The sequence below is a fragment of the Antennarius striatus genome, chromosome 5 (genome assembly GCF_040054535.1).
Source record: "Antennarius striatus isolate MH-2024 chromosome 5, ASM4005453v1, whole genome shotgun sequence".
Taxonomy (NCBI): domain Eukaryota; kingdom Metazoa; phylum Chordata; class Actinopteri; order Lophiiformes; family Antennariidae; genus Antennarius; species Antennarius striatus.
In genome coordinates this window covers 11133538-11160231 of record NC_090780.1, presented here as the reverse complement: position 1 = coordinate 11160231, position 26694 = coordinate 11133538, and the positions used below count along the sequence as shown (strand labels likewise).

The window sequence follows — 26694 nt, the reverse complement described above, 5'->3', positions numbered from 1 at the left end:
GAGGAGCACATGTCCATGCCTGACGTAAGTCATCCAATATGTGACCTAGAACTGGAGCTTGTGCTCACATTACATTGTTGTAAGGTAAACACACATTAACACAAGGCAGTCAGAGACTTCAACATCCCGCAACATCCCTGAATTCAACATTTTACCCTGACCTACAAATTCTTGTGCCTCTGGCTTCCTGAAAATTTGCTTTTTGTTTTGTGAAGTCCGACACGCACAGAACGAAGCGCACTTCTGAATGCCATCAGCCAATAGAATGTGCGTACGTGACTGCCTTCCAAAAATCCGCGATGAGTGTAAAAGTTGAAATGTAACCTTGACCTAGTTTTCTCAAGGTCAAGGTCATCATGACATTTTAATCCCCTTTGCCACCTGAGTAATGTGCTTTTTCTTTCATCTTTCTATCTGCAAAGGTTGTGAATATATTTGGTGGACGGACGAACGGACTGACGGACGAACACACAAACACTAACAATTACAATACATCACCGCTTCGCGGACGTAAACAAAATTTAAAAATCCACGTATTTATTCCATTCAAGTTGACTATTTGCCTTACATGAGGTGATGAAATCAAGCAGTGATTCAAACTCAGTTTGACAAGAAATGACCTGAGAACTGGGAACTGACGTGAGTGCTTCATCCCACGTCAAGTAAATTGACCCAGGATAAGCAAATGATGAGAATTAGTCCTAACAGCTAAAACTAGAGTTGGCCCAGGACACGCATTGTGATTTTTAAGGAATTTGAGGACAATCTTCAGGCTCTGACACCGTCAAGGCTCTTTTTCACTGAATTTTAACATATATTAATCATCAAGCATCTCATTAAAACACAGAGAATCAAGTGCACAGTCAGATGGCATATCCCCTAAAGTTAGTGTGCAGACATACTGTTTGGATGAGTGTCAATCATTTTCTATTAACGGATTCAGCTGCAGATGTTACAGTAGTATGCTGCTCTCTACTAAGTGCCAGAGACCAGAGGCAAACATGTCTTATGGATTCTCTGTGGTTTTGGCTTTTGTCCCTGTAACAGTACCTTTAACTATGTCCATATGCTGGAGCAGTTACTGAAGCTGCTGCCTTTAAAGTAAAGGAACTACTGAATTTATTTCTTGTCAAAAATGTTGTTTCACACTTTTGAAGATATATAGCTTTTAATTAAGAAACATACTTAGATGTATAATGTATGTATCTCTTTAATGCTGGTTCATGTATATTCTAATAGGACTAACATGCAATAAGCAACCCCTAGAATTTCTACATCAGTCCACATTACAGGCTGTTATGAGGTATCTTGCTTTACACACTCATGATGTGTTAATATGGCCATTCACACTTTTTGTTTCTACTTGACTGACATATCAAATGGCCGTTCCATCTCGTCTTGACATCTCCTACCTTTCAAATCTTATTGGCACATAGTAAACTAATGAGCTCACACAATTACCCCATACATCAACCTGAGCAGACGTCTACTCGGCAACGGAAATTACTGCCACTGTATCCTGTAACTATAAGTGTTACTATGAAAATATTTTGTAATGAACAAGAGCAATATTTGAATAATAGAGCCTACCAGGAGGAGTGCAGACATGTCAGTCAGTAGTTCTGTTGCTGAGCAATCTTTTCAAATGAGCGCCAGCATTCTTTGTTCAAACACGCTTTCCATAACCACCAGTAACCACACCACTGCCAAATCAAAATGAACTCAGAATTATAAATTTGAGTTTATTTGTATTGTGTACCACTTATGTTTTGAGTTTAAATGTAAGTGACCAGAAACTTCAAGCAAATCTTCCGAACAAAACATTCTATTTTTTTTTAATCATTCACAGGCTTATTGTAAAATGTGAAAAACATGTCCAAGAGAGAAAAGGTTAGCGATTGTAATACAATCTTGAAAACTGTCCTATAGAACAGGAACATTTAAGTGAAGAAAGACTTTCAGAGTTTGGTTTAGTTGGCAGCATTCACACAAACCTTGTGTTAGTCACGCTAACACGATTTAGCTCTTCATGTGATTTCAGAACCTTCCTCCGCCACACACATGCTTCAGGTTAGGAACAAGAGAGTGACTGCTGGTTTATATCTATATGTGTGCAAGGAAACCACAGGGCAGCTGTACCAACACACTGGTTTGTTTTTCTTACTGCAGTGACCCTCAGCTGCCTGGGCAAACCCATAACAGGATGCCTCCATACTTACATCACAATCACTGTCACAACACAGCAACTTGAATTTAAAATCACTGATGTACTATTTATACATATCGATGTCAAATGGGAATCATTGTCAGGATGGTCTTTTGTATTTTCATTTGTATGGTCATTATTGCATCACCGTATCTGTCTATACCAGTTTCCATGTTGAACACTCTTCATTGCGAGACCCATCTGTTTCTAAGTATTTTAGTCAAGCACAATATTTTTAACTTATTCTCTAATTCCAAGGTCACAGCAGGAAATAACTGTCCTATTTATGAAGATACACCAAATTCCATTGAGGCTAATATTTCAATATTACTCCCTCCAACTTGCTTGGTCCAAGAGCACCTGTCATCATAACTCAGTCATGTGAGCATTATTTTTCCTTTGATAAAGTTAGCAAACCAACTATGTCACTTTTAAAACAACAGTATCGCATTGTATCTATATGTGTGGTGGAGACGGGGGTGGGGGGTGCTAGGTTCTAGGTTTTCCATTTACATTGGAAAACCTAGTACTTGAGGCAATTATGGAGGCAATGCCAACTACTGATTGGTCAGTGGAAATCATCCCTCTTCTTCTTTTCCTTTCGGCTTTTCCTTTCGGCTTTTCCTTTCAGGGGTCGCCACAGCAAATCAATTGCCTCCATCTAACCCTGTCTTCTGCATCCTCTTCTCTCACACCAACTACCTTCATATCCTCCCTCATTACATCCATAAACCTCCTCTTTGGTCTTCCTCTAGGCCTCCTGCCTGGCAGTTCAAAACTCAGCATCCTTCTACCAATATATTCACTATCTCTCCTCTGGACATGTCCAAACCATCTCAGTCTGGCCTCTCTGACTTTATCTCCAAAACCTCTAACATGTGCTGTCCCTCTGATGTACTCATTCCTGATCCTATCCTTCCTGGTCACTCCCAGAGAGAACCTCAGCATCTTCATCTCTGTTACCTCCAGCTCTGTCTCCTGTCTTTTCCTCAGTGACACTGTCTCTAGACTAAACAACATCACTGGTCTCACCACAGTTTTGTATACCTTTCCTTTCATTTTAGCTGAAACTCTTCTATCACACATGACACCTGACACTTTCCTCCACCCATACCATCCTGACTGTACACACTTCTGTACACCTCTTTTCCACACTCTCCATTGCTCTGGACTGTTGAGCCTAAGTACTTAAAATCCTCCACCTTCTTGATCTCTTCTCCCTGTAACCTTAGTCTTCCACTTGGATCCCTCTCATTCACACACGTGTATTCTGTCTTACTGCGGCTAACCTTCATTCCTCTCCTTTCCAGGATACAACTCCACCTGCAGATCACAATGTCATCTGCAAACATCATAGTCCATGGAGATTCCTGTCTAACCTCGTCTGTCAGCCTGTCCATCACCATAGCAAACAAGAAAGGGCTCAGAGCTGATCCCTGATGCAGTCCCACCTCCACCTTGAACTCCTCTGTCACACGTACAGCACACCTCACCACTGTCTTAGAGTCCTCATACATGTCCTGCACCGCTCTCACATACTTCTCTGCCACTCCAGACTTCCTCATACAATACCACAGTTCCTCTCTGGGCACCCTGTCATAAGCTTTCTCCAGATCTACAAAAACACAATGCAGCTCCGTTTGGCCTTCTCTGTACTTCTCTATCAACATCCTCAAAGCAAATACTGCATCTGTAGTAGTGTTTTTTTGGCATGAAACCATACTGCTGCTCACAAATGCCCACTTCTGCCCTTAGTCTAGCTTCCACTACTCTTTCCCATAACTTCATTGTATGGCTCATCAGCTTTATTCCTTTGTAGTTGCTACAACTCTGTACATCTCCCTTGTTCTTAAAATGGGCACCAGCACACTTCTCTATTCCTCAGGAATCTTCTCACTATCTAAGATCCTGTTGAACAACCCAGTCAAAAACTCTACTGCCACCTCTCCTAGACACTTCCAAACCTCTGCTGGTATATCATCAAGACCAAATGCCTTTCCACTCTTCATCCTCTTCAGTGCCCTCCTCACTTCATCCTGACTAATCTTTGCTACTTCCTGGTCCACAACAGTCACCTCTTCTAGTTTTTGTTCTCTCTCATTTTCTACATTCATCAACTCTTCAAAGTACTCTTTCCATCTTCCCATCACACTACTGGCACCTGTTAATAGACTTATGTCCCTATCCTTAATCACCCTAACCTGCTGCACATCCTTCCCATCTCTGTCTCTTTGTCTTGCCAACCGGTAGAGATCAGTCTCTCCCTCCTTACTGTCCAACCTAGCATACAAGTCATCATCAATTACTTGTTTGGCCTTTGCTACCTCTACCTTCACCTTACGATGCATCTCCCTGTACTCTTGTCTATCCTCCTCAGTCCTCTCAGTGTCCCACTTCTTCTTAGCTAACCTCTTTCTCTGTATACACTCCTGTACCTCCTCATTCCACCACCAAGTCTCCTTATCTACTTTCCTTCCAGATGACACACCAAGTACTCTCCTACCTGTCTCCCTGATGACACTAGCTGCAGTTGTCCAGTCATCTGGAAGCACCTCCTGACCACCCAGAGCCTGTCTTTACTCATTCCTAAAAGTCATGCAACACTCTTCCTTTTTTAGCTTCCACCATTTCGTCTTTTGCTCTGCCTTTGCCCTCTTCATCTTCCTCACCACCAGAGTCATCCTGCACACCACCATCCTATGCTGTTTCGCTACACTCTCGCCTACCACTACTTTGCAGTCACTGATCTCCTTCAGGTTACACCATCTACACAAGATGTAGTCTACCTGTTTGCTCCTACCACCACTCTTATAGGTCACCCTATGTTCCTGACTCTTCTGGAAGAAAGTATTCACTATAGCCATTTCCATCCTTTTTGCAAAGGCAACTACCATCTGTCCTTCTGTGTTCCTCTCCTGGATACCAAACCTACCCATCACCTCCTCATCACCTCTGTTTCCTGCACCAACATGTCCATTGAAGTCTGCACCAATGACAACTCTCTCACTTCTAGGTATGCTCTGCATCACTTCATCAAATTCCAATCAGAATTTCTCCTTCTCCTCCAGCTCACATCCTACCTGTGGAGCATACCCACTAACAACATTGAACATCACACCTTCGATTTCTAGCTTCAGACTCATCACTCTATCTGACACTCTTTTTACCTCAAGGACATTCCTAACAAACTCCTCCTTCAAGATAACTCCTACTTCATTTCTCTTCCAATCTACACCATTATAGAACAACTTGAACCCTGCTCCTAAACTTCTAGCCTTGCTAGCTTTCCACCTGGTCTCCTGGACACATAGTATGTCTACCTTCCTCCTCTGCATCATGTCAACCAACTCTCCACTTTTTCCTGTCATAGTTCCTACATTCAACGTCCCTACTCTGTTTCTCTTCTCTCTCTTCCTCCGAACACACTCTCCTCCTCTACTTCTTCTTCAAGTGAAAATCTTCCCTAACGTTCGTTATCACTGACAGACAGGACAAGTAAAATCAAAATAGCCACTACATTTATAAATAGTCTCGTAACCTACTGTACTGTGCACAGTATAGCAGTTTGTTCTGGCAGAGTTGAAAACCACACATTTATGATCAATGTAGGAGGTAGGATGTTTCTTTGTTTGTTGGCACGGTGCCCGTGCTTTCCATTGGACATTATGTAATTGTTTGTTTGTGGGGTGGCAACCAGCTACAGTGAGGTTATACTACAGTTGTGTGGACAAAAATGGGTTGACAAAAAGAGCGAGGTGAATAGTAAATGTGGACTACGAATACCAGTGAAATTAAGTGATGTACAGATTGAGATGAGCTTCTACACATTTTACAATGCAACCCTTACATTTCTATTGATTTTGGATGTGGACTTACGCTTTCTGATCAGAATCTTAAAAACATTAGGATTTAGCCATGTAGCTGTATACAAATTTGCCAGTGTCATTTGGGTGGGCATGTCTTCTGCACTGCAAATAAGACAGGCGAAGAATGCAACGGAGCATTGTAATGTATGTAATGTATGCTATAAAACAATAAACATCCCCTCTAATCCCCAATGAATTGTTAAAGACAAGTTCTTTGTGGGAACATTATGACCTCTGCACAAGATTATGCCCACAAAGTTTAGTGGTGTTTTCAACTAAACATTCAGATGGGAAACAAGTTCTGCTTTAAGCGGCCATCTCTCTTTTCAATTGCTTGGGAAAAATCACTACCTGGGGGTTGTTTGTCACGTCAGCCTCGATCACATTTGAGGAAACCTTATCTGGGATCTGAGTCTCAGTTCTCATTTTTAGAGAGCTGGATGCTGATTTATGTCCTTGTTGTCTGTGACTCCTTTGCTGGACTAAGGAGATGTTCAACATCCCTTCGCCTGCTCTTTGTTCAACATTACATTACAGAGTGAACACTCTCACAGCCTATTAACAAAGCTCTCATCCAATCAGGAGTCGCTAAACTTCCACAAACTTTTAAAGTACCTTCAAGTTGCACTTGCAAGCAAATTTTTTTGGAAAATGTTTATAATTAATCCAAACCTTCATTAAACCTACAAGACAAGTTTTCATTTAAATAGTTATGCCTGCAATATTCACACAGTGGAGATTTTATCAGCAACATATAGGACAAGGCAGAACATCATTTGATACCTGACAATCTCCAAAGTCTTCTCTTCTAACACAACAAACAGACAAACACTGTTTTGACACAAGGACTGTATTGCTAGTTTCTGGTTAGACATAAACATTTCCGAAAATGAAAATATATATGGTCACTCTGAATGGAATTGAAAGAATTTCTATTTATTTCTATTTTTATTTCTATCTTTTCTGCATCGCTGAGACATAGAAAACCTAGAAAAAAATAGACAGAAAAAATACAAATATACAGAAAAAATACAAATTATGTTATCAGCTCCCAACGTTCAGCAAATTTAATAATTTCAGTCAGCATCTCCCAGATCCAGAGCAGATGGCCAAAGAAAATCATATAACATACTATAAAAAAGTGATTTTTCCAAAATTTGTCCTTATTTGTTAGTTGTGTCTACTCTTGATATCACTTGGGGAATATTCCCCCCAGTATCATTATTTAATCATGTATTTCTGTTTTAAATAAATTACATTCAAGCAAATTATTAAGCACTGCTTTGGGAAATTTTTCGGTACATTATCTACTCTTTTTATCTGCTGTCACTGATATGCTGCTGCAGCAAAGTTGTTAATGCTGCAATATGTCCTTTATAGATGAATAAAACTCCAGTGTACCTTCTCTCTTTGACATTTCTCGTTATCACTCTATGTGTGTTCACTGAAGTAAACTCATGTGAATGAGTGGCCACTTCATGGCAAATGAAAAACATACCATATTTGAAGGTTTTATATTGTAATGAATTTTAACCAAAATAGATGATCTCTATCCATACATCCATCTTTTTGGAGATCAGGTGACTGTAATTGTCTTCTCTTCAGCCACTTTTCTGCCTTATGGGTCACAAGTGTTGCTTGAGCCTATTCCAGCTGACTATGTATGACAGGCAGGGTACACCCTGGAGGCATCACCAGCACGTTACAGGGCTACACAAAAGAATAACCACTCACACCTATGGACTATCAATTCAAGTAAATGTTTTTGTTGCAGTGTGTTTTTACATTTTTTCTAACTCTATTACTACTTATTTCTCACTTACAGTAATCCCTTGTTGCTCACAGTTAATGGGTTCCAGGACCACCATATAGCGACCAACTTTTATTTTATTATTTACAGTAATTTAAACGTTTAGGATATTACACCACCTTGTATCTGTATTAACCTTTCCTACACTTTTATAGACTATTTAAGGCACTTTTGTATTAAAGAAAAGTGTTTCTTTAATACACGGAAGTGCGCTGCTTTCCGTGAGTTGTGGAACGCAGCACACACACGGATGTTGTCAGCCAATACCATGCGCGTATGGTACTGCCTACTAAAAATCCACGATGTCGTGAAGCCGTGCATCTTGAAGCGCGAATAAACGAGGGATTACTGTATTTCTATCTTATTTTAATTATATAACTGTTCCTTAGAATAATTACGCAGGTTTTCAGATTTTTGGATTTTATTTTTTATTTTTTTGCCTAGAAGTTCTTTGTTTTGCTCTTAGTCAGCCAAGTGCAACAACTCTGTGTCAACATTGTCAGCTGATTGAACAGAAGGCAACGAACATTGTTTCAAAGCCTACAAGGCTTGGAGCTGTGGAGGAAAAACTCACCATGGTTACAGGGGAAAATGAAATCAGCGGAGGAGAGACCCAGGAGGAGAGAAACCAGGAGGAGACTACAGATGAGGATGGAGAGGAGAGAATATAAGCCATGTCTCCCGACAGTTATTAGGATGACCCTTGAAAGACTTGATCTAGAGCATACCGACCCAAGAGTGGTACAGCCACTCTTGGAACCTCTGCAATGTGCCTACTAGGCCTGCGTTGGAGTAGAGTATGCGATCGTATACCTTCTGAAACATGTCTACTGTCACCTGGACAAGGCAGGGAGCACTGCACAAAAGGACCTGGACAACTATACATCCACTGCTTTGTTTTCGTGCATGGATAATGTCTGTGAAGAGAAAATGGTTAGGCAATATCAAAATTGGAAACAGTGGATGACCAGTGAGGTGGAACAGCTGTTAAGGGCACGACACTGCCTTCAGGTCTAGAGACATGGAGCTTTACAGCTCAGCCAGATCAAACTCGAAGAAGGGGATCAAGCGGGCGAAGGCATCTTACGCCAAAAAGGTTGAGGGACACCTCAATTAGGCAAACCCCGACGTGCTTGGCAGGGCATCTGCAAGTTTCTTAATATGAACCGCTCCAGAGCTCCCACTTGCTGTGAGGAAACAGTGACAGGACAAAGCTTTTTCTGGTCCAGAAGTGTAGGTCAATGCCAGTGCAGGTCCCAGTGCTGGTGCTGGAGGAGGTGCCAGTGCAAAGCTAGTGTCAGTGCTCTGTGGAGTTGGTGTCATTCACAGTGTCGAGGTTAGGACCAGAATCAGTGCCAGAGCTGGTCCCAGGCCTTGCAGTTGTGGTTTGTGTTTTAGTCTTAGCTCAGTCAGTAAATAGTTATTGACACATCAATCAATATATTGCACTACTTGAACTGAAAAGCAGTGGGAAGTGTGTTGCTACAGTATCAATCATATGTGATCAAACACCACAGACTTGGTTTTTTTTTTACTCTTAGTGAGCAAAGAATATAATCAAATTTGAACTTTATGAGTGTTATGTATTATTATGTAAAATTTATTATATAAAAATAGGTTTATCACCTTATTCATTTTACATGCATTTTAGACTTACAAACAAAAGTCTAACAGCTTACACCCTCTGATTGAAAGAAATGAAGTGTCTCACACACCTGGTATATGTCCTGGAATATGCTCCACCATCTATTAAATTCTGTTTCTACTGTTTTACTTTTAAGGCTTTTTTATTGTGTGGATCAGTATTTTGGCCAATTTGTCCAAAGTTTGTACCATAAACTCCTCACCTGAGGTTCATCTGGAAGACTTTTTCACTGTTGCACAAACTGTCTCGACTTAATGATCAGATTATCAGTTTTTGGTGCTAGAATTACCTAGATTGGTGTATATATTTTTTATTCATATAGGCAAACACATTTTATCAGGTAATCCAAGTTATCACTTGGGAATAGGTGCTGCAGAAAGGAAATAAAACAATTTAGATTTGTCCATCATAAAGTCTCTAGTATCACTGAAAAGTTAAAATGGAAATGACCGATTACACAAGACGGGACCATATGGAAATGCAATGAATAAACTCTTAATTAATCTTAATTAGTCATATTCTGTCATTTTCTGGTTATTATGTCTGTGATGAAAACCAAACCTACATATGTTCACAGACTTAGGTTTGTATTTAGGCGACTGACAACCCGTTGATTATGGCTACCGATACACAAAAACCCTTACCTGTAGTTTATTTTACATGATCACACACTATCCTTATTATGTGTTTATATAACTTTTTATTAATGCATTTTGTATAATTTCTGTCCAGAATATATTTACTGTGGGAATGAACAAAAAAATAAAAAAACAAAATGAATAAATCAAAGTTTCAAATTCAAAACAAGATATCTTACTTGACCACATCCTCTTTAAATACTGTGTAACAACTAATTTTATGGATGATGTATTTTTTAATAATCCCAATTATCTCTTATTTCAACTGACAAGTGTTTGTGCTTGCATTCATTCTAACGAAAATCTCCTTCCTTCAAAACTCCCTCTAACTCGTTTTGTGCTGCAGGGGTCAGTTATTGTGGACAGCTCTTCATTACTTACATAAGATAATGGGTCCAGCTGTTATCATCCGGATCAGAGTGGAAATGTCTTCTTTTTGAATTGAACAGTGGATTAATTCCAATAATACAGATGCTAAATTTATCAGTATGCTGTGGATCACCCAAAAGACAAAACTTGACTTGACACGCTATCTTACAGTTTATAAGGTCAAAAGCTGTTATATCATGCATGCAGTATGGTCATACCCCAAAAGAGACAACTTCTCTCTGATGAAAATAAGATGTGGGGAGGAGGTTGCTGAGATGGTTGAGATAGCCCACAGCGCTCAGACATCAGCGCAGCAGCGTGTGAAGAGGACTGCAGTGCTTCGAGTTCCAAAAATAACTAAGCTTCAGTAAAAGTTAAGACCTGCATTTTGTTTACAGATACTTTTTTTGTTTTATTTTTTTTTAATATAAGTAATCTTATGGATGCACAAAAAACTTGTTTTAATATAAGGAGCGGACAATAATTCGGTCAAAACTGACAAACCTCCACATAGTAGATAACGATCTTGAACTGTTTCGTGATGCCACCAATGGTTGCACGAAAGTAGCGTTTTTACGCACGATGGAGGACCCTTTGCGCCAACAAAGCAGTTGGACGCACAATGTTTCTTTGTGCAACTCGAGCTGTGGAAACGACAGTCATTTAGCAAACACCACAGTTAATCCGCTGAAACGAAACGAAGATGTGGCCAAAGTGGAAGTTACCGTCCTGGTCCTGGTCCTTCTGCTCGCTTTAACCGGCAACCTGTGCGTCCTGTGGGCTATTCACGCCGCCAAACACAACCAGTCTCGGATGTATTATTTCATGAAGCACCTGAGTATCGCAGACCTTGTCGTTGCAATCTTCCAGGTTTTACCCCAACTCGTTTGGGACATCACATTTCGCTTCTATGGGCCGGATTTGCTGTGCAGACTAGTCAAATATCTCCAGGTTGTGGGTATGTTTGCGTCTACCTACATGCTTGTCTTGATGTCCATCGACAGGTGCCTGGCAATTTGCCATCCCCTTCGCTCAGTGCAGAAGAGAAAGGACCGCTTCTTCGTGATCGCATCCTGGATGTTGAGCTTGATATTCAGCAGCCCTCAAGCGTACATATTCTCTTTGAAGGAGGTCGGGGACGGAGTGTATGACTGCTGGGGGGACTTTATGCAGCCGTGGGGAGTCAAAGCATACATCACATGGATGAGTCTCAGCATTTATATTTTCCCAGTAACAATTTTAAGCATTTGCTATGGCTTGATATGTTTTAAAATATGGCAAAATTTCAACATTAAAACCAAAAGGCATCACTTGCTGACCCCAAATACGAGGCCCTCTAAAAGCGCTCACCCCCTCTCTGGTGTGAGCAGTGTGAGGCTCATTTCTAAAGCAAAGATCCGCACAGTGAAAATGACATTTGTTGTGGTTCTTGCCTACGTTGTCTGCTGGACACCCTTCTTCTTTGTCCAGATGTGGTCTGCGTGGGATCCTGCTGCACCAAGAGAAGGTAAAAAGGAGTTTTATAAGCAATGAAATTTGAATAATATTTGTGATATAAATACCTTGCATTACCAGAATCAACTTTGTTTTACTAGTTTATTGATAACTAGCTGTGGTGTCCAACTGACACCACAGCTGGAGTTTATCTTTGACTTATAGTCAATTTATTGACCATAAATCCTGTTATTTCTTTTCTTTCTTCAAAAAAAATATTGCAATTATAATTTTCCATTTCATAGAATATCTCTGCATGAGCAATCCTTCTAACCTGAAGTCAGCACCAAGGTCATTAACTTCCCACGTACACACAAATAAATGAGAGACTCATTTTACAGTAATTATTAGTTCAGAAGTTGTAAACATGTTTTCCCCCAGTATTACAGCATGTAATTTTCATTTGGCTGTTGTTGGGGGGGGGGGGGTTAAAAACTTGTTTCCATATTTAACCTTCATAACATTTTAGGATGTCTTGAAAAATGCTGAGCAAATGACAAACCAAGTCGATCATGATTAAGCAGCTTTGTGCAACTTCAGTTATTTTTCAATTTGTTATTTAGTGAAATGCATGATTAAGTTTTCATGTGTAGTATTAACATTGTCCTCTGAACATAGTTTGTAATAAATGATTGATTACTATAAGAAATTAAAATACTAAACCATGGTATAAGCTCACTTAAATTTCTAATTAAGCAGAATATTCTCAACCAACAAAAATATATATTCAGAAAATTTGGACATTCATAGCAGTGTTGCTGTAATGAAGTTGTTAATAATTTTAATTAAAACTAGAAAATACAAAGAGAGTGCAAACCTACCCCGAAAGCATCATTATGCAACTGGAACTATAACAAAGTATGTATAATATGACTTCTCAATGATGAAAACCAACCCCTGGAACATAGAAGCAGGTTCATGTCATGACTAATTTGATACTTTTTCATTGAAGACAACATTTAACTGAACAACTGTGTCGTTCCTTTGACTTTTGCTGAATAAGTAGTAAAGATAAGACATTCTCGACACCTGGATGAATTGACATACTGTCAAAAACAGTTTGATCTCAGTTACAAGTCTGTAACAATATCTTTTGTTATCAGAAGCAAGCAGGGCAGCACAGCATTGTTGTCTCATAGCACAAATGTTCCCAGGTTTGATTCCTCCTAGGACTTCTTGTGTGGAATTTGTAGGTTCTCCAACCCCACCCCCACCCCCACTTCTAGAAACACGCAGCTCAGATTTAATGGTCATGCCAAATTGCTCTCGCCTGGTTGATTTTTTTTAATATACTAATCTAATTCCCGAATGGAAATTAAGAGCACACTCTAGTTAGCAATACTTCAATTGCATGCATACATGTTAGTTTTTTGTACAGGCCCCTGTAGCACACACACATACTCACACACAACCACAAGGGGGCCTGTAGGCATGCAGGGGGAGGTAGAGTGGCGGGCAGCTCCTTCATGGTGTGCCCCAAATGAGCAACTTGTAGAGGGGGCTTTGCTCAAGGGCACCTCGTGATGCCAACTGGAATGGGTTCCAGCAGACCTGTGATCCTTACTTCAAATAAGCAGCTGAAGATGATATGATTTAATTAATTAATTAATTAATTAATTAATAAGTGAGTGAGTGAGTGAATGAATGAATGAATGAATGCATGAATGAATGAATGAATGAATGAATGAATGAATGATATGGATCAAATTCATGTTCATTTCAAATTTCATTTCATTTCATTCTCACCTTTGCGTTAAAGAGAGGTTTATGTTTCATCTACAGATCAAATCCTGTCACTGAGAGCCATTCTATTAATATTTTTCAAATATATGCTCTGCACTCTTATCACTAAATTTAACAAGCTACAACAATCCCCTGAGAGTGAACAAGACATTTGTACTGTTCGTGAACTTGCACGATGTTTGTTTAACTTTTTATGCTCAGATTTATCTTTAATAGAGTGATTGTACTTATCATTGCATTCCTTCTTTGACTTTTTCCATTCTGTTTCTACATCATGATATTACAGAGAAGCAGCCAATATTTCCACATTTTGTTTTATAGCAGGCAGCCAAAGAAAGTGGGGAGACATTTGTATTAAGTCATTTTGCGGTATTTCTACCTCAAGGGAACTCCGAATTGATGTTTGACTTATGCTGTATATTAAATTTTGATGGGCCGTTTGGTAGACACTGCAAACTTCTCACCTCTCACAGTGAAACAAAGCACTATGAAGTGTCAGAACGCTTTTAAGGGAAATACTTTTCTCTTGGGGAAAAGAATAGGAAACAGTGTGCTCCAATTTTTTGTTCTCCACATTAAAAAAGACTTTTAAAAAAACATTCATTCATTCACTTCCCTCCTCAAAAGATGTTCCCTCTGTGTTACCATTGCAAATGGAATCATTTGAATGAATGAGTAAATAACATAAATAAGTAAATAAATAAATAAGTTTTCTGCATGCAGGACATCCCATTCATTTTCTGTGACTGCTTATCTTGTGTAGGGTCATGGGGTGGGGGGGTGGGGGTGGAGTTATGGTATGCCCTGGGCTATGGACTAGTGACCAGTTCATCACAGACCCTCATAGAAACACAAATAACCATTCACACTCACACCTAAGAGATGGATGGGTGGATTCAACTCACAAGTTCACCTAATTGCCTGTTCTTGAACTGTGGGCGACACAGTGCCCTCGTGGGTGGCCTTCCTACCACCCACGAGGGCACTGTGTCACCCAGCCCCTTCTACCTGAAGCCATTTATTGTGTGTGTGTGTGTGTGTGTGTGTGTGTGTGTGTGTGTGTGTGTGTGTGTGTGTGTGTGTGTGTGTGTGTGTGTGTGTGTGTGTGTGTGTGTGTGTGTGTGTGTGTGTGTGTGTGTGTGTGTGTGTGTGTGTGTGTTCCAACAAGAATCACAATACATGCAATAGTTATCAGGCCATGCTAGTGACTTAACTAGATTGACTTGAAACTTATTCTAGTATGCATGGATAAGAGACAAGGTATCACAGACAGGATATGATTTTTTTTTAAATGAGAAAGCTCGTGATATTATATATAGCTTATGTGTGTTTTTCAATGAAACAGTGAAAAGACTAATTGTAATGGGTTTTAGACTATATATTTTCCCTTACATGTTTCCTCCATCTTACCTGTGTCACACTGTCCCAACTCTATTGATCAGTACTGAAGACAAAGTTTTGATCTTAATTCATGACAGTAAAAGTGTGAAAAAAACACCAATTTCTTCATTTACATGTTTTTATCTCTAAATGCAGAATAGGACATAGTCTTTGTAATACAGTACTTTGTAATTATGCAGTTATTCCCCAAAAATGTGCATTTCTCTCTGCATGTCTCCATAGACATGGCCTTCATCATTGCCATGCTGCTGGCCAGTCTCAACAGCTGCTGCAACCCCTGGATCTACATGTTTTTTGCCGGTCACCTGTTCCAGGATCTGATGCAGAACATATTCTGTTGCTGCAGACAGTACCTAACAGCGTCCTCCAGCAGCTATGATGAACAGTGCAGGCATAAAAGCAGCTCTGCTACTTGCAAGAACACCGGCAGCCAGAAGAGCCTCACCAACACATCCAGCACAGGAGGAGCAGGACAGTGAAGAGCCAGCTGAACGCTATCCAGGCTTCCAGTACTCGAGTAAACAGGCATTTAAGTGAGCTACTGCAGTGACCAGGGCAACATGGATTACACCGAGCTGAGGAGACAGTATTAATGTCATGTGCAGAAAATATCAAACTATCACAAAAATGTCTTTGCTTTCCTTTTGAGCTTGGTGCTTTTCCATTTTTATGTAGAAGCAACTATAATTTTAATGTTGTTTTAAGCCTCTCTCCATCAGTGTTTTCTTATCCCATCATTTTAATTATGGTTTAAGAAATGCAGTAATTCAGATATTTAACGGTACGAAAATTCACACATTTACTTCTGTATGGATTGGTTTAGTTCAAACAGGTTAATGACTGTTCACTCATTTAAATTATGCATTATTTTGTGTAGAAGCATTTCAATGCTATAGTATTACATGGGTGGTTAAAACATAGTTTTTATATGCTTGAATGGTATTTGTGTTATTGTGTTTATATCCACTCGAGTTTAAGGCAAATTTTACTTTTATAACATCATAACAAAATGCACTTAAGAGATTTGAAGATGCACACATTTTATCAGCAAGTTTGCTTGTGTAGTTTGGGTTGTATGAAAATAATTTGTATCTTGTTTATCACTACATTACTTTTCTTTCTTAAGTTACTGAGTTAAAACAATGAGACAGAACGTAGAACACTACAAACATAAGCACAACTGGAAGAAACAATATTTTACGTCATCAGGGATTAGTGATGTACCCTCAGCAGTAATCCTCCTCCTGATGGACTGACACAGCATCAGGATGTCGTCCTGAGGGATGGCGGCTCACTCTCCAGTCAGTGCATATGGAGTTACTGCTGAGTCCTCACATGTTCTCTCTGGGGTTTAATTTGGCCAGTCCAGAACTGTAATGATACTGTCTTCCAGAAACTGGTCAAACGATGGCGACATCCCATCTGTCTGTAAAAGTCAATTACATATGCTGGTGGTCTTTGCTGCTGTAATGGTGATTAGTCTGTGATCTTGAAACCTGCCCAACATGTACAATCACTTTTAAAAGAAAAACTTTTGACCAAAAAGGTGGGATTTAAAGGTCCCATATTGTGTGTTTTTTTTTTTAATTCATGTCATTCAGCTGCCAGATGCCCACCTACACTGTATTTGAAATGTCTTGCCCCAAAGTCATCCGTGGTCCTCAATATCTTTGTTTGAATATGGTTAAAATCACTTACGTTCTGGTATGCTCGGTGTTAATGGGCGTGCCTGCGAGCGCCCTGTCACCACTTTCCCTCCCCTGTCTGAGCTGCCTCTATCAACACCTCCCTACCCCTCGCATTCACGTGCATTTCGTTTACGTGCGCCTGCATTACAGATGATAAATCGCCATAGTCTGGAATTTTTTTAACTTTCGGCAACTTCACTGCTACGTATTTCGCTCTAATTCATCTTGTGTTTTGCACTCTTGTTTTTCATGATATAACGGTTTATTTTTTGGTGCTAGACTCGTTGCTCGTGTAAACATGAGACCGGCTGGTGAGATAATTAAAGTTGTGTTTTCCAACAATCGTCATAGACAGTGAGAGATTGTGGATAACACGGAAGCTTAGCTAATGAAACTAATGAAACAAGGGATTTCACCGGTAAGTTTTTCTCTAATATTCTTGTGTGTGTTTGTGTGTGTGAATACACGCAGTGCTCCGATCACTTAGAAGAGCTAAAGCTGCTTTAATTAAATTTTCCAAATATCTATTGATGCAGGAAGTGTTCATTTTCCAGATTCTAGGATTTGGTCGGGTTAGGGAGGACCACTATGTAAATGTAGAGGATGAAAAAATGTGTTTTTCATAATAGGACCCCTTGACATTCTGTTGAGTTCACAGCAAGACAGGGAAATAAATTTATGAGGAAAACTTCTCAAAAAAAGGAGGCTGGTATCTATGTTTTAGCAGAATTTTATGTTGTGTAGATGAAACAAAGTTTGGGTCTTTTATCATCCATGATGAAATTCACATTGTAAGTGTAAACTCTTTTTAGTCTGTTCTATCTTTTCTTTTTTAGTTTGACGGTTGTAGTAATCAGTTTGTGAACTTTTCTGGTTACATCAACATTTAATGTAGTTTAGATCAATCTGTATCAATGCTACCCCCTTGTGGCTTCACTGATTACTAATACAGTACACTGCTACACTTAACTCCGCTTCTTTTCTTTCAACCATTCAAAGTAATGTTTATGACAAATGGGGGGAATTTTAAAATCCTGTTCAGGCAAAATGCACTCTGTTCTTATTAAATGTGTTTTAAGAGTTCTCTATATTTATATTTCCTGTCAGGTTGACAAGCAAAACAGAGTGGTTTGGAGCAACAACCACAGGCAGTAGTTCTGAGTTCTCCTGTTTCAACGCAATGAACCCATTTGTGTCATTCTAAAAATATATATTTTAGTGTTTGTTGTGCAGCTGATTTCATCATAGAATAAACATTGAAAAATCATTATTTACCAGTTTTCATGTTTGTGTTTTCATCGTGAAAGAAGACAGCATCAGCTTTGTACAGAAACCGACAATAAATGTGATAAATATTCATCACAGAACTTTTTTGAATTGGATGTTTTATAAATAATCTAGTATTCTAAAATGTGTCTAAATGCCTACTCTTCTTGTTTTCCTTTCGGCTTTTCCCTTGAGGGGTCGCCACAGCGAATTAGTTGTCTCCATCTAACCCTGTCTTCTGCATCCTCTCCTCTCACACCAACTACCTTCATGTCCTCTTTCACTACATCCATAAACCTCCTCTTTGGTCTTCCTCTAGGCCTCCAGCCTGGCAGTTCAAAACTCAGCATCCTTCTACCAATATATTCACTCTGCTCTGCCTTTGCCCTCTTCATCTTCCTCAACACCAGTCATCCTACACGCCACCATCCTATGCTGTCTGGCTATACTCTCTCCTGCCACTACTTGAAGTCACTCCTTCAGATTACACCGTCTACACAAAATGTAGTCTACCTGTGTGCACGTACCTATAGTCTTATAGGTCACCCGTCTGAAATCAAGTATTCACTATAGCCATTTCTATCCTTTTTGCAAAGGGAACTACCATCTGTCCTTCTGCATTCCTCTCCTGGATACCAAACCTGCCCATCACCTCCTCATCACCTCTGTTTCCTGCATCGACATGTTCATTGAAGTCTGCACCAATGATAACTCTCTCACTTCTAGGTATGCTCTGCATCACTTCATCAAAGTCCAACCAGAATTTTTGCTTCTCCTCCAGCTCACATCCTACCTGTGGAGCATACCCACTAACAACATTGAACATCACACCTTCGATTTCTAGCTTCAGACTCATCACTCTATCTGACACTCTTTTTACCTACAGGACATTCCAAACAAACTCCTCTTTCAAGATAACTCCTAGATTGGCAGAGAACTTCTCTTCCAATCTACACCATGATAGAACAACTTGAACTCTGCTCCTAAACTTCTAACGTTGATACCTTTCCACCTGGTCTCCTGGACACACTGTATGTCACACAGTTTGCCTAGTATGTCTCAATGCCTGTTGTGCAGCAATTTAGAATCCTTACACATTAGCCTCATCAATGTTGTGCATTGTTGCTCATTGTCTAGGCAAGGAGTTAAATAAAGGTCTGATAGACCAACTAAGAGGGTGCCAGTACTCAATTATACCGCTCTTATTACAGGACACAATAGTCCAGATGTGCTACAACAATAGACAAGCAAACAGTAAGGCCTAAAGCACTGACAATGGAGGACGAGGCACTAGCAGCAGGGTCCACTGACAGTCCAAACTGTAACTGCTGGCAGGTTTAAGCCTATTCCATCAACCACCCAAGGAAATACTTAATCCAACTCAAATCCACATGGACTATTCCCTGTATCTCTATTGATGCCTCAAGATTTATGTGTGTGACCTCGGCAGAACCCTGAACAATAAATAGCAAATGCTGTCTGTTCTAATTACATGTATGAATAAATTATCACTGAAGTGAAAGGGCATATGTCATGCTTGAATGGCACATATGGAGGAAAGGCTCCTTTCTCCAGCTGTGTCTTCATAAACAGGAATGCACAGCTGTTCTTCTCCTGCTGTGGTCATATGCTGGATAATTCAGTTGCTTAGAAGATTTTGACTCAGTGGAGGGTCCAACTGCAAAGGATCTCATACTCACCTGTCCCTTAGAGAGAAAAATGTAAAGGGAGGGATAGGATTAGATTTAGAATGTTGGTAACAACCCATGCAACCCACAGCTGCAAAGAAATCAACCTTTAGATCTCCATAAATTGTGTGTAATAAAGTGGAATGACACAGGGAAAAGTATTGAACACATTTAATTTCATTTCAGTACTTTGTTGGTAACAACAGCTTCAAGATGTCTCCTGGAAAAAATAGTTGCATGCACTGCTCATGTCTAATTTTGGCCCATTCTTCTACGCTACAGTCTTCAAATTGTGATTGTTCTGTGGGCATCTTCTATGAACTTTGATATTTAGTTCTTTCCATATATTTTGTATTGGATACAGGTCAGGTAACTGGCTAGGCTGTTTTTGCTGTTTTATTTTCTTTCTTTAAGCCACATGAGAGTTTCCTTGGTATTTTTGCCAAACATACACGAATCACTGTCTGTACGTTTGACACATCGTGTCAATTCGTGATGACAGGCCCCCTTAGCCATCACTGGCTGCAGGTGATCACGCTACATCAATTAGCCTACCTGTGCTACATGGGATTTTGCACACTCAGTAGTCGATTTATGCCTGTCCTGATGGTACGTCATCTGATTGCTTTCTTAATATTTTAATTCATAGTAACTATATTGAGCAAAAAAAGGAAGTGGTCGGTAGAATATGTCCAACATGAATTTACATGTACCGTGTAACGGAACTTGATGGGAGTCAGCATTCTGCATGATTTGCAATGTCAAGTTGAGCAACTCTAGTCTCGCACTGGCAAAAAAAAAAGGAACACATTCTTAAGCTGCGTGGAAAACAACAGAAACAGACTTTGCTGTGAAAATGATATAAGAGTAACACTTGCCAAGGTGAATAGACGTACAGTATATCTGAACTGGTCTCTCAATTACAACAACAGAAGTCACACTGATTTGCAGGTATGTAATGTCACATGAGTTCATGCTCTGTCTTGGTTTTGTTCTTTGAAAAAGGTGACATTATGTCTTAAATTTGAAAAAAAATATATATATTTTTTTTACTAAAGAAGGGTTCGGTGAGTGAGCATATGAAACCAGCAGGGTTCGGTACCTCCAACAAGGTTAAGAACCACTGATCTACTGTAGATTAAATGGTTCTCTCTTTTTCAAGAACATTAAATATTATTCAGTAAAAACAGTCTTAAAACTTTGAAACTAGATCCCACATCCACTTTTGTTTTTGAGCTGAAACTCTGTCAAACATTTGCAGAAAATGAGTCCAACCAAACCAAACCAAACCAATCCGAAATAAACCAACTTGAATACAAAGATGATACATTAAATCAGCATAAAAACTCCTACTGAAGTATATCAAATATTCTTAAAAACTTTCATGCATATTCATAATCCGACTATCTATGAAGAAATGCACTGTCTTACTATACTTTGTAATAAAGCCACTTCTGCTGTTTGACAAATCAGCATCATTTTCTTACACTGATCTCAGGCGCCTCTTTTTGGTCTCATAAATATTAATTCACTGGCTGAGGAAGAAGTTGAGCATTGAATTATGTTCTTTTTGTATGTATTCATCATGTCAAAGTCATGATTTTGAAAGGACATGTATCAGCACTAAAAAGGTGCAAAAAACCCCTTGGACTTGGTCCAGCTGCCCACTGATGTACTCATAGATTTAATAAACTAAATCTGGATATGTGAATGTCATTCTTTGACGAGGTGAATGCTGAAGCCTGCACAGCATCTCCCAGCACTCAAGAAGAAGGGACGCAAAATGACACCAAGCACAACTTTCCACAAACTCTGCAACCAGCGTGTGCCAGTAGAAATACACTGGATGAACGGTCCAACCATCCTGCAATGGAAAGGAACGCAAAATGAATTAAAGACATCACCCCAGTCAAACTGGTACTAAGCCTTGTAGACCATTTTTGATCATTCTGTTTGTGGTCTCACAGGATGTCTTAAGCTTCCCTTAAACCTAGATGATTTATAAGTTGTTTTTAATATTTCAATGAATTAAAATTAAAATTTATAGATTGTAATTTTTTAGTCATATCAAAATATAACAGCTTCTTGGTTTTTCCCAGTAATTTCACTCTTCCTGTGTTTCCTCTGCATAGACATTCATTTTAATATGTGTCACTGTAGTAAAATGTGAAATTTAAACACACTTTTTTTTTAATGGCTGTTCTTTTTGTATCAAAAACCGTCATCTTACAGACAATGGACTTATTACTATACTTACTATAGTAAGTATAGTAATAACTATACTTACTATATTAAGTATAGTAATAAGTCAATGCATATAATAATTATATGCATTGATACCAGAGAGCTAAAATTTAAAGTAACTGGAACCTAATCTGTCTAATCTTGAAAGGTGTGGAACCTTCGTTGGTAAAAATCTGTGTTTAGCATTATAGTTCTATGAGTCATAGTTCTAAAATGGCTTAAATGAGTCGGGTAAAGGAGCGTCAATAGAGTCAAACAAAGACAGTGGTCAAAATCAGTGCAGCAGAGAGTGGTCTAATCCGTTTGGGCGTTGTTCCTAATGTATTAGGTCTTGTTGATAATGGACATAATTTTTCTTTAGATTCATTCATTCATTAAAATTCATTGACTGTGATGTGTAAATGTTGATCTAAAGGTTGCATGCAAACGCTCTTCATTTTGTCAGGGAACACAGAACTGTTCTGGAGCCTTATGATCATTTTCCATCTGGTCATGCCCAGGGGCCGCCACCTGGATCATGGGTCAATTCACACAATTTTTGCCCACTGTTTGGAAAAATGTTCTTCTTTTTACCTCCAGTAAAGTGATTGTGGAACTTTAGCAGAGGTATGTCTTTTATTTTTTGTGGCTGTTGCTGATTGCCCACGACTCGCCATTAGAAGACCAAGCAGACAACGATGAATGAATGTCTAGGCATGCTAGCAGAAAATATGTTCCAGATGATTCACATGATGATAATGCAAAATGTTGTGTTGATCCTGTGCTTATCACAAGTTCCAGAATTCGATTTGTACAATTATATGCTTTCTAATCTGAAATATCTGCAAAACAATGATATTCAATTTTCTTTAAACTTCATTGTTGAACAACTGTTGGTATGCTAAAATGCTGAGATATTTATACCTGCTTATCTTCATAATTTTAGCATTGTTATGGTGGACAAAATTGTATGTTAGTATTAGCATTAAGAACTAAGACCACAGGCTCACGGGGCCACTGATAAGAATACATCTTATTTTGGGACATGATTGCTCCAAACAAACTCACGCTCCTGTTTTAATTAAACAAATTTCACACCAATAAAGAGAATATTTTTACACACTGACCCCTATTATTGTGCAGAAAGTCATGTTTTAAACCTACCAAATGTGGAGGCAGCTCAGGATGGCAAACAGGATGCCAGAGAATATTGACAAAGGTATAGCCAGGAGCACTGCAAATATCCTGTAGATCCAGATCCTTGACACCTCAAACAGGGCATTACTCCAGATCCACACCCTGTCCCCACTACGCACTGACACTGGCTCAGCAATCACATCCTCAAATGTCACCTGGAGACACAAAGACAGAATGATGCTGATGCAGCAGAGTAACAATCATATCTCTGTCAGATTGAATCATATCCACTGGAGGGCAGTACAATCAACCCTCAGTCCGAAGCTGTTTGAATCAATCCACTGGAAGTTAGTCAGTTCTGAACTGAATAAGCCTCTTGGATGAGAGGTGAAACAACTTCAATAAACGTTCTTAAAAGTCCAGTGGATTGATTTTAACAGCTTTGGATAACAATGACCTGGATAACTGAGAACCTACATAGACAATCAACCCTCAGCTTCATAGTTTTGCATGCCACTAATTTAGAGGGTTTTATTTGCTTATTCAAGTGCATGTGTAACATGCATAAATGATCTAAGTTCAGCAGACACACTGTGTAAGAATTACATACCTTGAGGCAATCGTTGATACCACGGGGATCTCTGACGTTAATCAGAGGTTTGGTGTCACTGATTTCCACCATTGTTGATGTGTGAATGTTTTCCTCTTCCTCCAGCGGAAAAGGAGCCTTCCACAACATATGTGATTCTTCTTCATTATCAAATTCATCAGAGTCCTCCAAGTCGATCTCTACTTCCTCTGATTCTTCTCCTTTCATCATGGTGTCCATACAAACGTGAGGACAACACAATTGCCCAGTTTAGGGTGAGTGTGGGTCCCTTCCCCTACACACTGAGACTACTGGCCGGACCCCTATGCTGGCTGCACCCTGAGGATATATTTGGAATGTTACAGTGCCCTGGATGGTATTTGCAGATGGCCTTTCAAGTGAAGATCATTTTCCTATGCTGTGTTGGGATGGATCTGGTGAGGATATAAATAGTTTTGGGCAATGGGAAATGGGTCTGTATACTACAATCTATCCAAATGGGGTGTAATTACACAAGCACTGAGCCAGAATGACACACCAAACATTATAGCAAACAAATAATGAGAGTGTAATGTACCCGCAGCTGAATTTAAAAAATGATACGTAATGGTTCTAGGATTTAAAGTCCTATTTTAAATGAATGAAAGCCTTCTTCAGTCAGAGGAAGTTGACTTTCAAGACAACACCACCTCTCTCTGGTCTGTAATGGAGTTTTCATAAAAGTAGCCAATCTCAATGATTCCATGTTGTTCTGCATTACACTGATCTAAAACTTGCTCATATACAAAGTAAGATTATTTTAAAGGCATCAGATATCATGACTAACATGCAAATATAATCTCCCTAGATTGTTTCACCTGATTTCTACACAAATAGCTAAAAGCACACAGGTTGTTTTGATCTACTTAATGGAATAATAAAAATCATGACCGTCACAAATCAAACAATAGGAGGGGAAACTAAACATGACAAAGTTACACCTTTTGTTGACAAAATGTATCAGTCATTGTATGACTGAACCAAGATCCATCACCTGAAGTCCTTTATACCTTATATATATATATATATATATATATATATATATATATATATATATATATATATATATATATATATATATATATATATATATCCCACATGTAATGTAAAATCATGACAGCAAAAATGTGTTTTTCTTCTGTTTTTTAACATTCTCCAGTTCACCAGCAGCATCGGTTCCAAGAAGCAATGGGACATGTTTTGATCATTGTCTCATTGTCCGCTTCTAGTAAGGGACAGCATGACGGTTTTTCTTGGGTCTCTGAACTCGGGTGTAAAAAAACATTTCGCAACATGCTTTTAAGAAAAACACTTTCGAGCCTGTTGACCTTAGGACCCATTAACTAGACATCCGCGTTGCTATTAATAAGTCAGCTATAGATCCACAGATTCTCATCTACACAGCCTTCATCACACAGACATGTAATATATTTAATTAAATAATAGCTATTAGAGAAGCTGGCAATATTATACTATAGAAACATACAAAGTGGAAACATCCTCACCTCATCCTACTCATTTTAACAATTTGAAAAACTCATGTAAAATTAATATTCATGTAATTAACGGTGAATAAAATATTTGTTTTAGAAGTCAGTCATGCAGTTTGACAAATGCAGGACAGGGAAATTAGATCAGCAAATGAAACAGAAAAGTTTTCTAAAAAGAAAAAAAGAAAGTGTTCAACAACTCCTACAACAAACAAACTACTTCGACTACTTATAAGACTTTACATCTGTTGGTTCAGCATAAGGGAGCTCCACTATGATAAGCACAGCACATAAGGACAGTTTCTGGTTGTTGGGTGAAGATAGCAAGAGAGAACAAGGTGTGTTGATGACAGAGTTTCCTGTGTGTGTGCTGGAGACAGCGGTATGCTAATGGAACATACCTTGCCAGATGGGATTTGTTTGTGTTCATGGTTGCAAAGGTAAGGTCAGCATAAGTGTGGTTGTGCGTGTATGTGCATGTGTGTGTGTGTGTGTGTGTGTGTGTGTGTGTGTGTGTGTGTGTGCGTGTGTGTGTGTGTGTGTGTGTGTGTGTGTGTGTGTGTGTGTGTGTGTGTGTGTGTGTGTGTGTGTGTGTGTGTTAAACACAGAGGGAAATAATTGATTTTTCTGCAGTACTTGTTTTTCTGTTGTGAAATTCTGTTACAGCCTCTCAACGTCATTAGAAAATATGAACATTAAAGCACAAGGACATAATTTTTTTGTGAAACATTTGTTTTTATGTAAAACAATTTTTCATTGTAATATCAATAAAAAAATTTCATTGCCATCACATTTTTGTCATTAATTTAATGAATTATTTGTTAAAGACCTCGAAAAAGCCTTCATTCAGTCCAATTACAGTCATAGTATAATACAATGAGTCATTGCTGTTCCAGTCTGATTAATATTTTTTGACATCTTCAGTTTGTATCTACAATTTAAAAACAAATAGAAATAAAGAAAAACCATTGAATGAGGTATGCCCATATTTTTGACTGTAAGGTAACTTTTATCACGTCTAACCTTTGGGTTTTCTTTGTATGACACAAGTGAAATACTGTATATCAGTAAGTGGATGCTGGTTGAATTTTTTTTTACCTTAGAAGCTGTTTTTCCCATTTGTATTTTTTATGCTAGCTGGATGAACCTTTAATTCAACAAAGAAAAACACTGGAGTGCTGTAGATGTACTCATTTACTCTCAAGAGTCAAATAATATTTAAAAAGTTTTTTCAGTGGGTTGGTAATACAACAATTTCTTCTCCTGGCTGTGAGCCATTAACAGTCCTTGCAAGAAGGACACACAGTACTGTGGTAACACAAAAACGGAGGCCATCCCTTTGGTCTGTTTTATTGGTCTATTCTGGGCAACAGTAAAAATAGGATGGTGCAACACAACATAA

At 39.0% G+C, this 26694-nt stretch overlaps 2 protein-coding genes across 2 annotated transcripts; one reads left to right on the top strand and one right to left on the bottom strand.

Moving 5' to 3' along the window:
- The first annotated feature begins 11069 nt into the window (after positions 1–11069).
- Positions 11070–15651, top strand: oxtrb (oxytocin receptor b). Its single transcript, XM_068315306.1, has 2 exons — positions 11070–12041; positions 15395–15651. Exons 1-2 carry the CDS (start codon positions 11117–11119, stop codon positions 15649–15651), a joined length of 1182 nt encoding a protein of 393 aa, XP_068171407.1. The 5' UTR covers positions 11070–11116.
- Positions 15652–19985: 4334 nt separating this feature from the next.
- cav4a (caveolin 4a) lies at positions 19986–24058 on the bottom strand. Its single transcript, XM_068315946.1, has 3 exons — positions 23785–24058; positions 23202–23389; positions 19986–21678 (listed from the first exon to the last, which is right to left on the bottom strand). Exons 1-3 carry the CDS (start codon positions 24001–24003, stop codon positions 21528–21530), a joined length of 558 nt encoding a protein of 185 aa, XP_068172047.1. The 5' UTR covers positions 24004–24058; the 3' UTR covers positions 19986–21527.
- Positions 24059–26694: the final 2636 nt, after the last annotated feature.

Bases quoted from the DNA above. Each gene is read 5' to 3' on its own strand.
- oxtrb (XM_068315306.1), top strand. From the start codon at position 11,117: ATGGAGGACCCTTTGCGCCAACAAAGCAGTTGGACGCACAATGTTTCT. The intron at 12,042-15,394 runs GTAAAAAGGAGT...ATGTCTCCATAG, and splicing joins TCCTGCTGCACCAAGAGAAG to ACATGGCCTTCATCATTGCC.
- cav4a (XM_068315946.1), bottom strand. From the start codon at position 24,003: ATGGACACCATGATGAAAGGAGAAGAATCAGAGGAAGTAGAGATCGAC. The intron at 23,390-23,784 runs GTATGTAATTCT...TTGTGTCTCCAG, and splicing joins GTATCAACGATTGCCTCAAG to GTGACATTTGAGGATGTGAT. The intron at 21,679-23,201 runs GTAGGTTTAAAA...TTTCCATTGCAG, and splicing joins CTGAGCTGCCTCCACATTTG to GATGGTTGGACCGTTCATCC.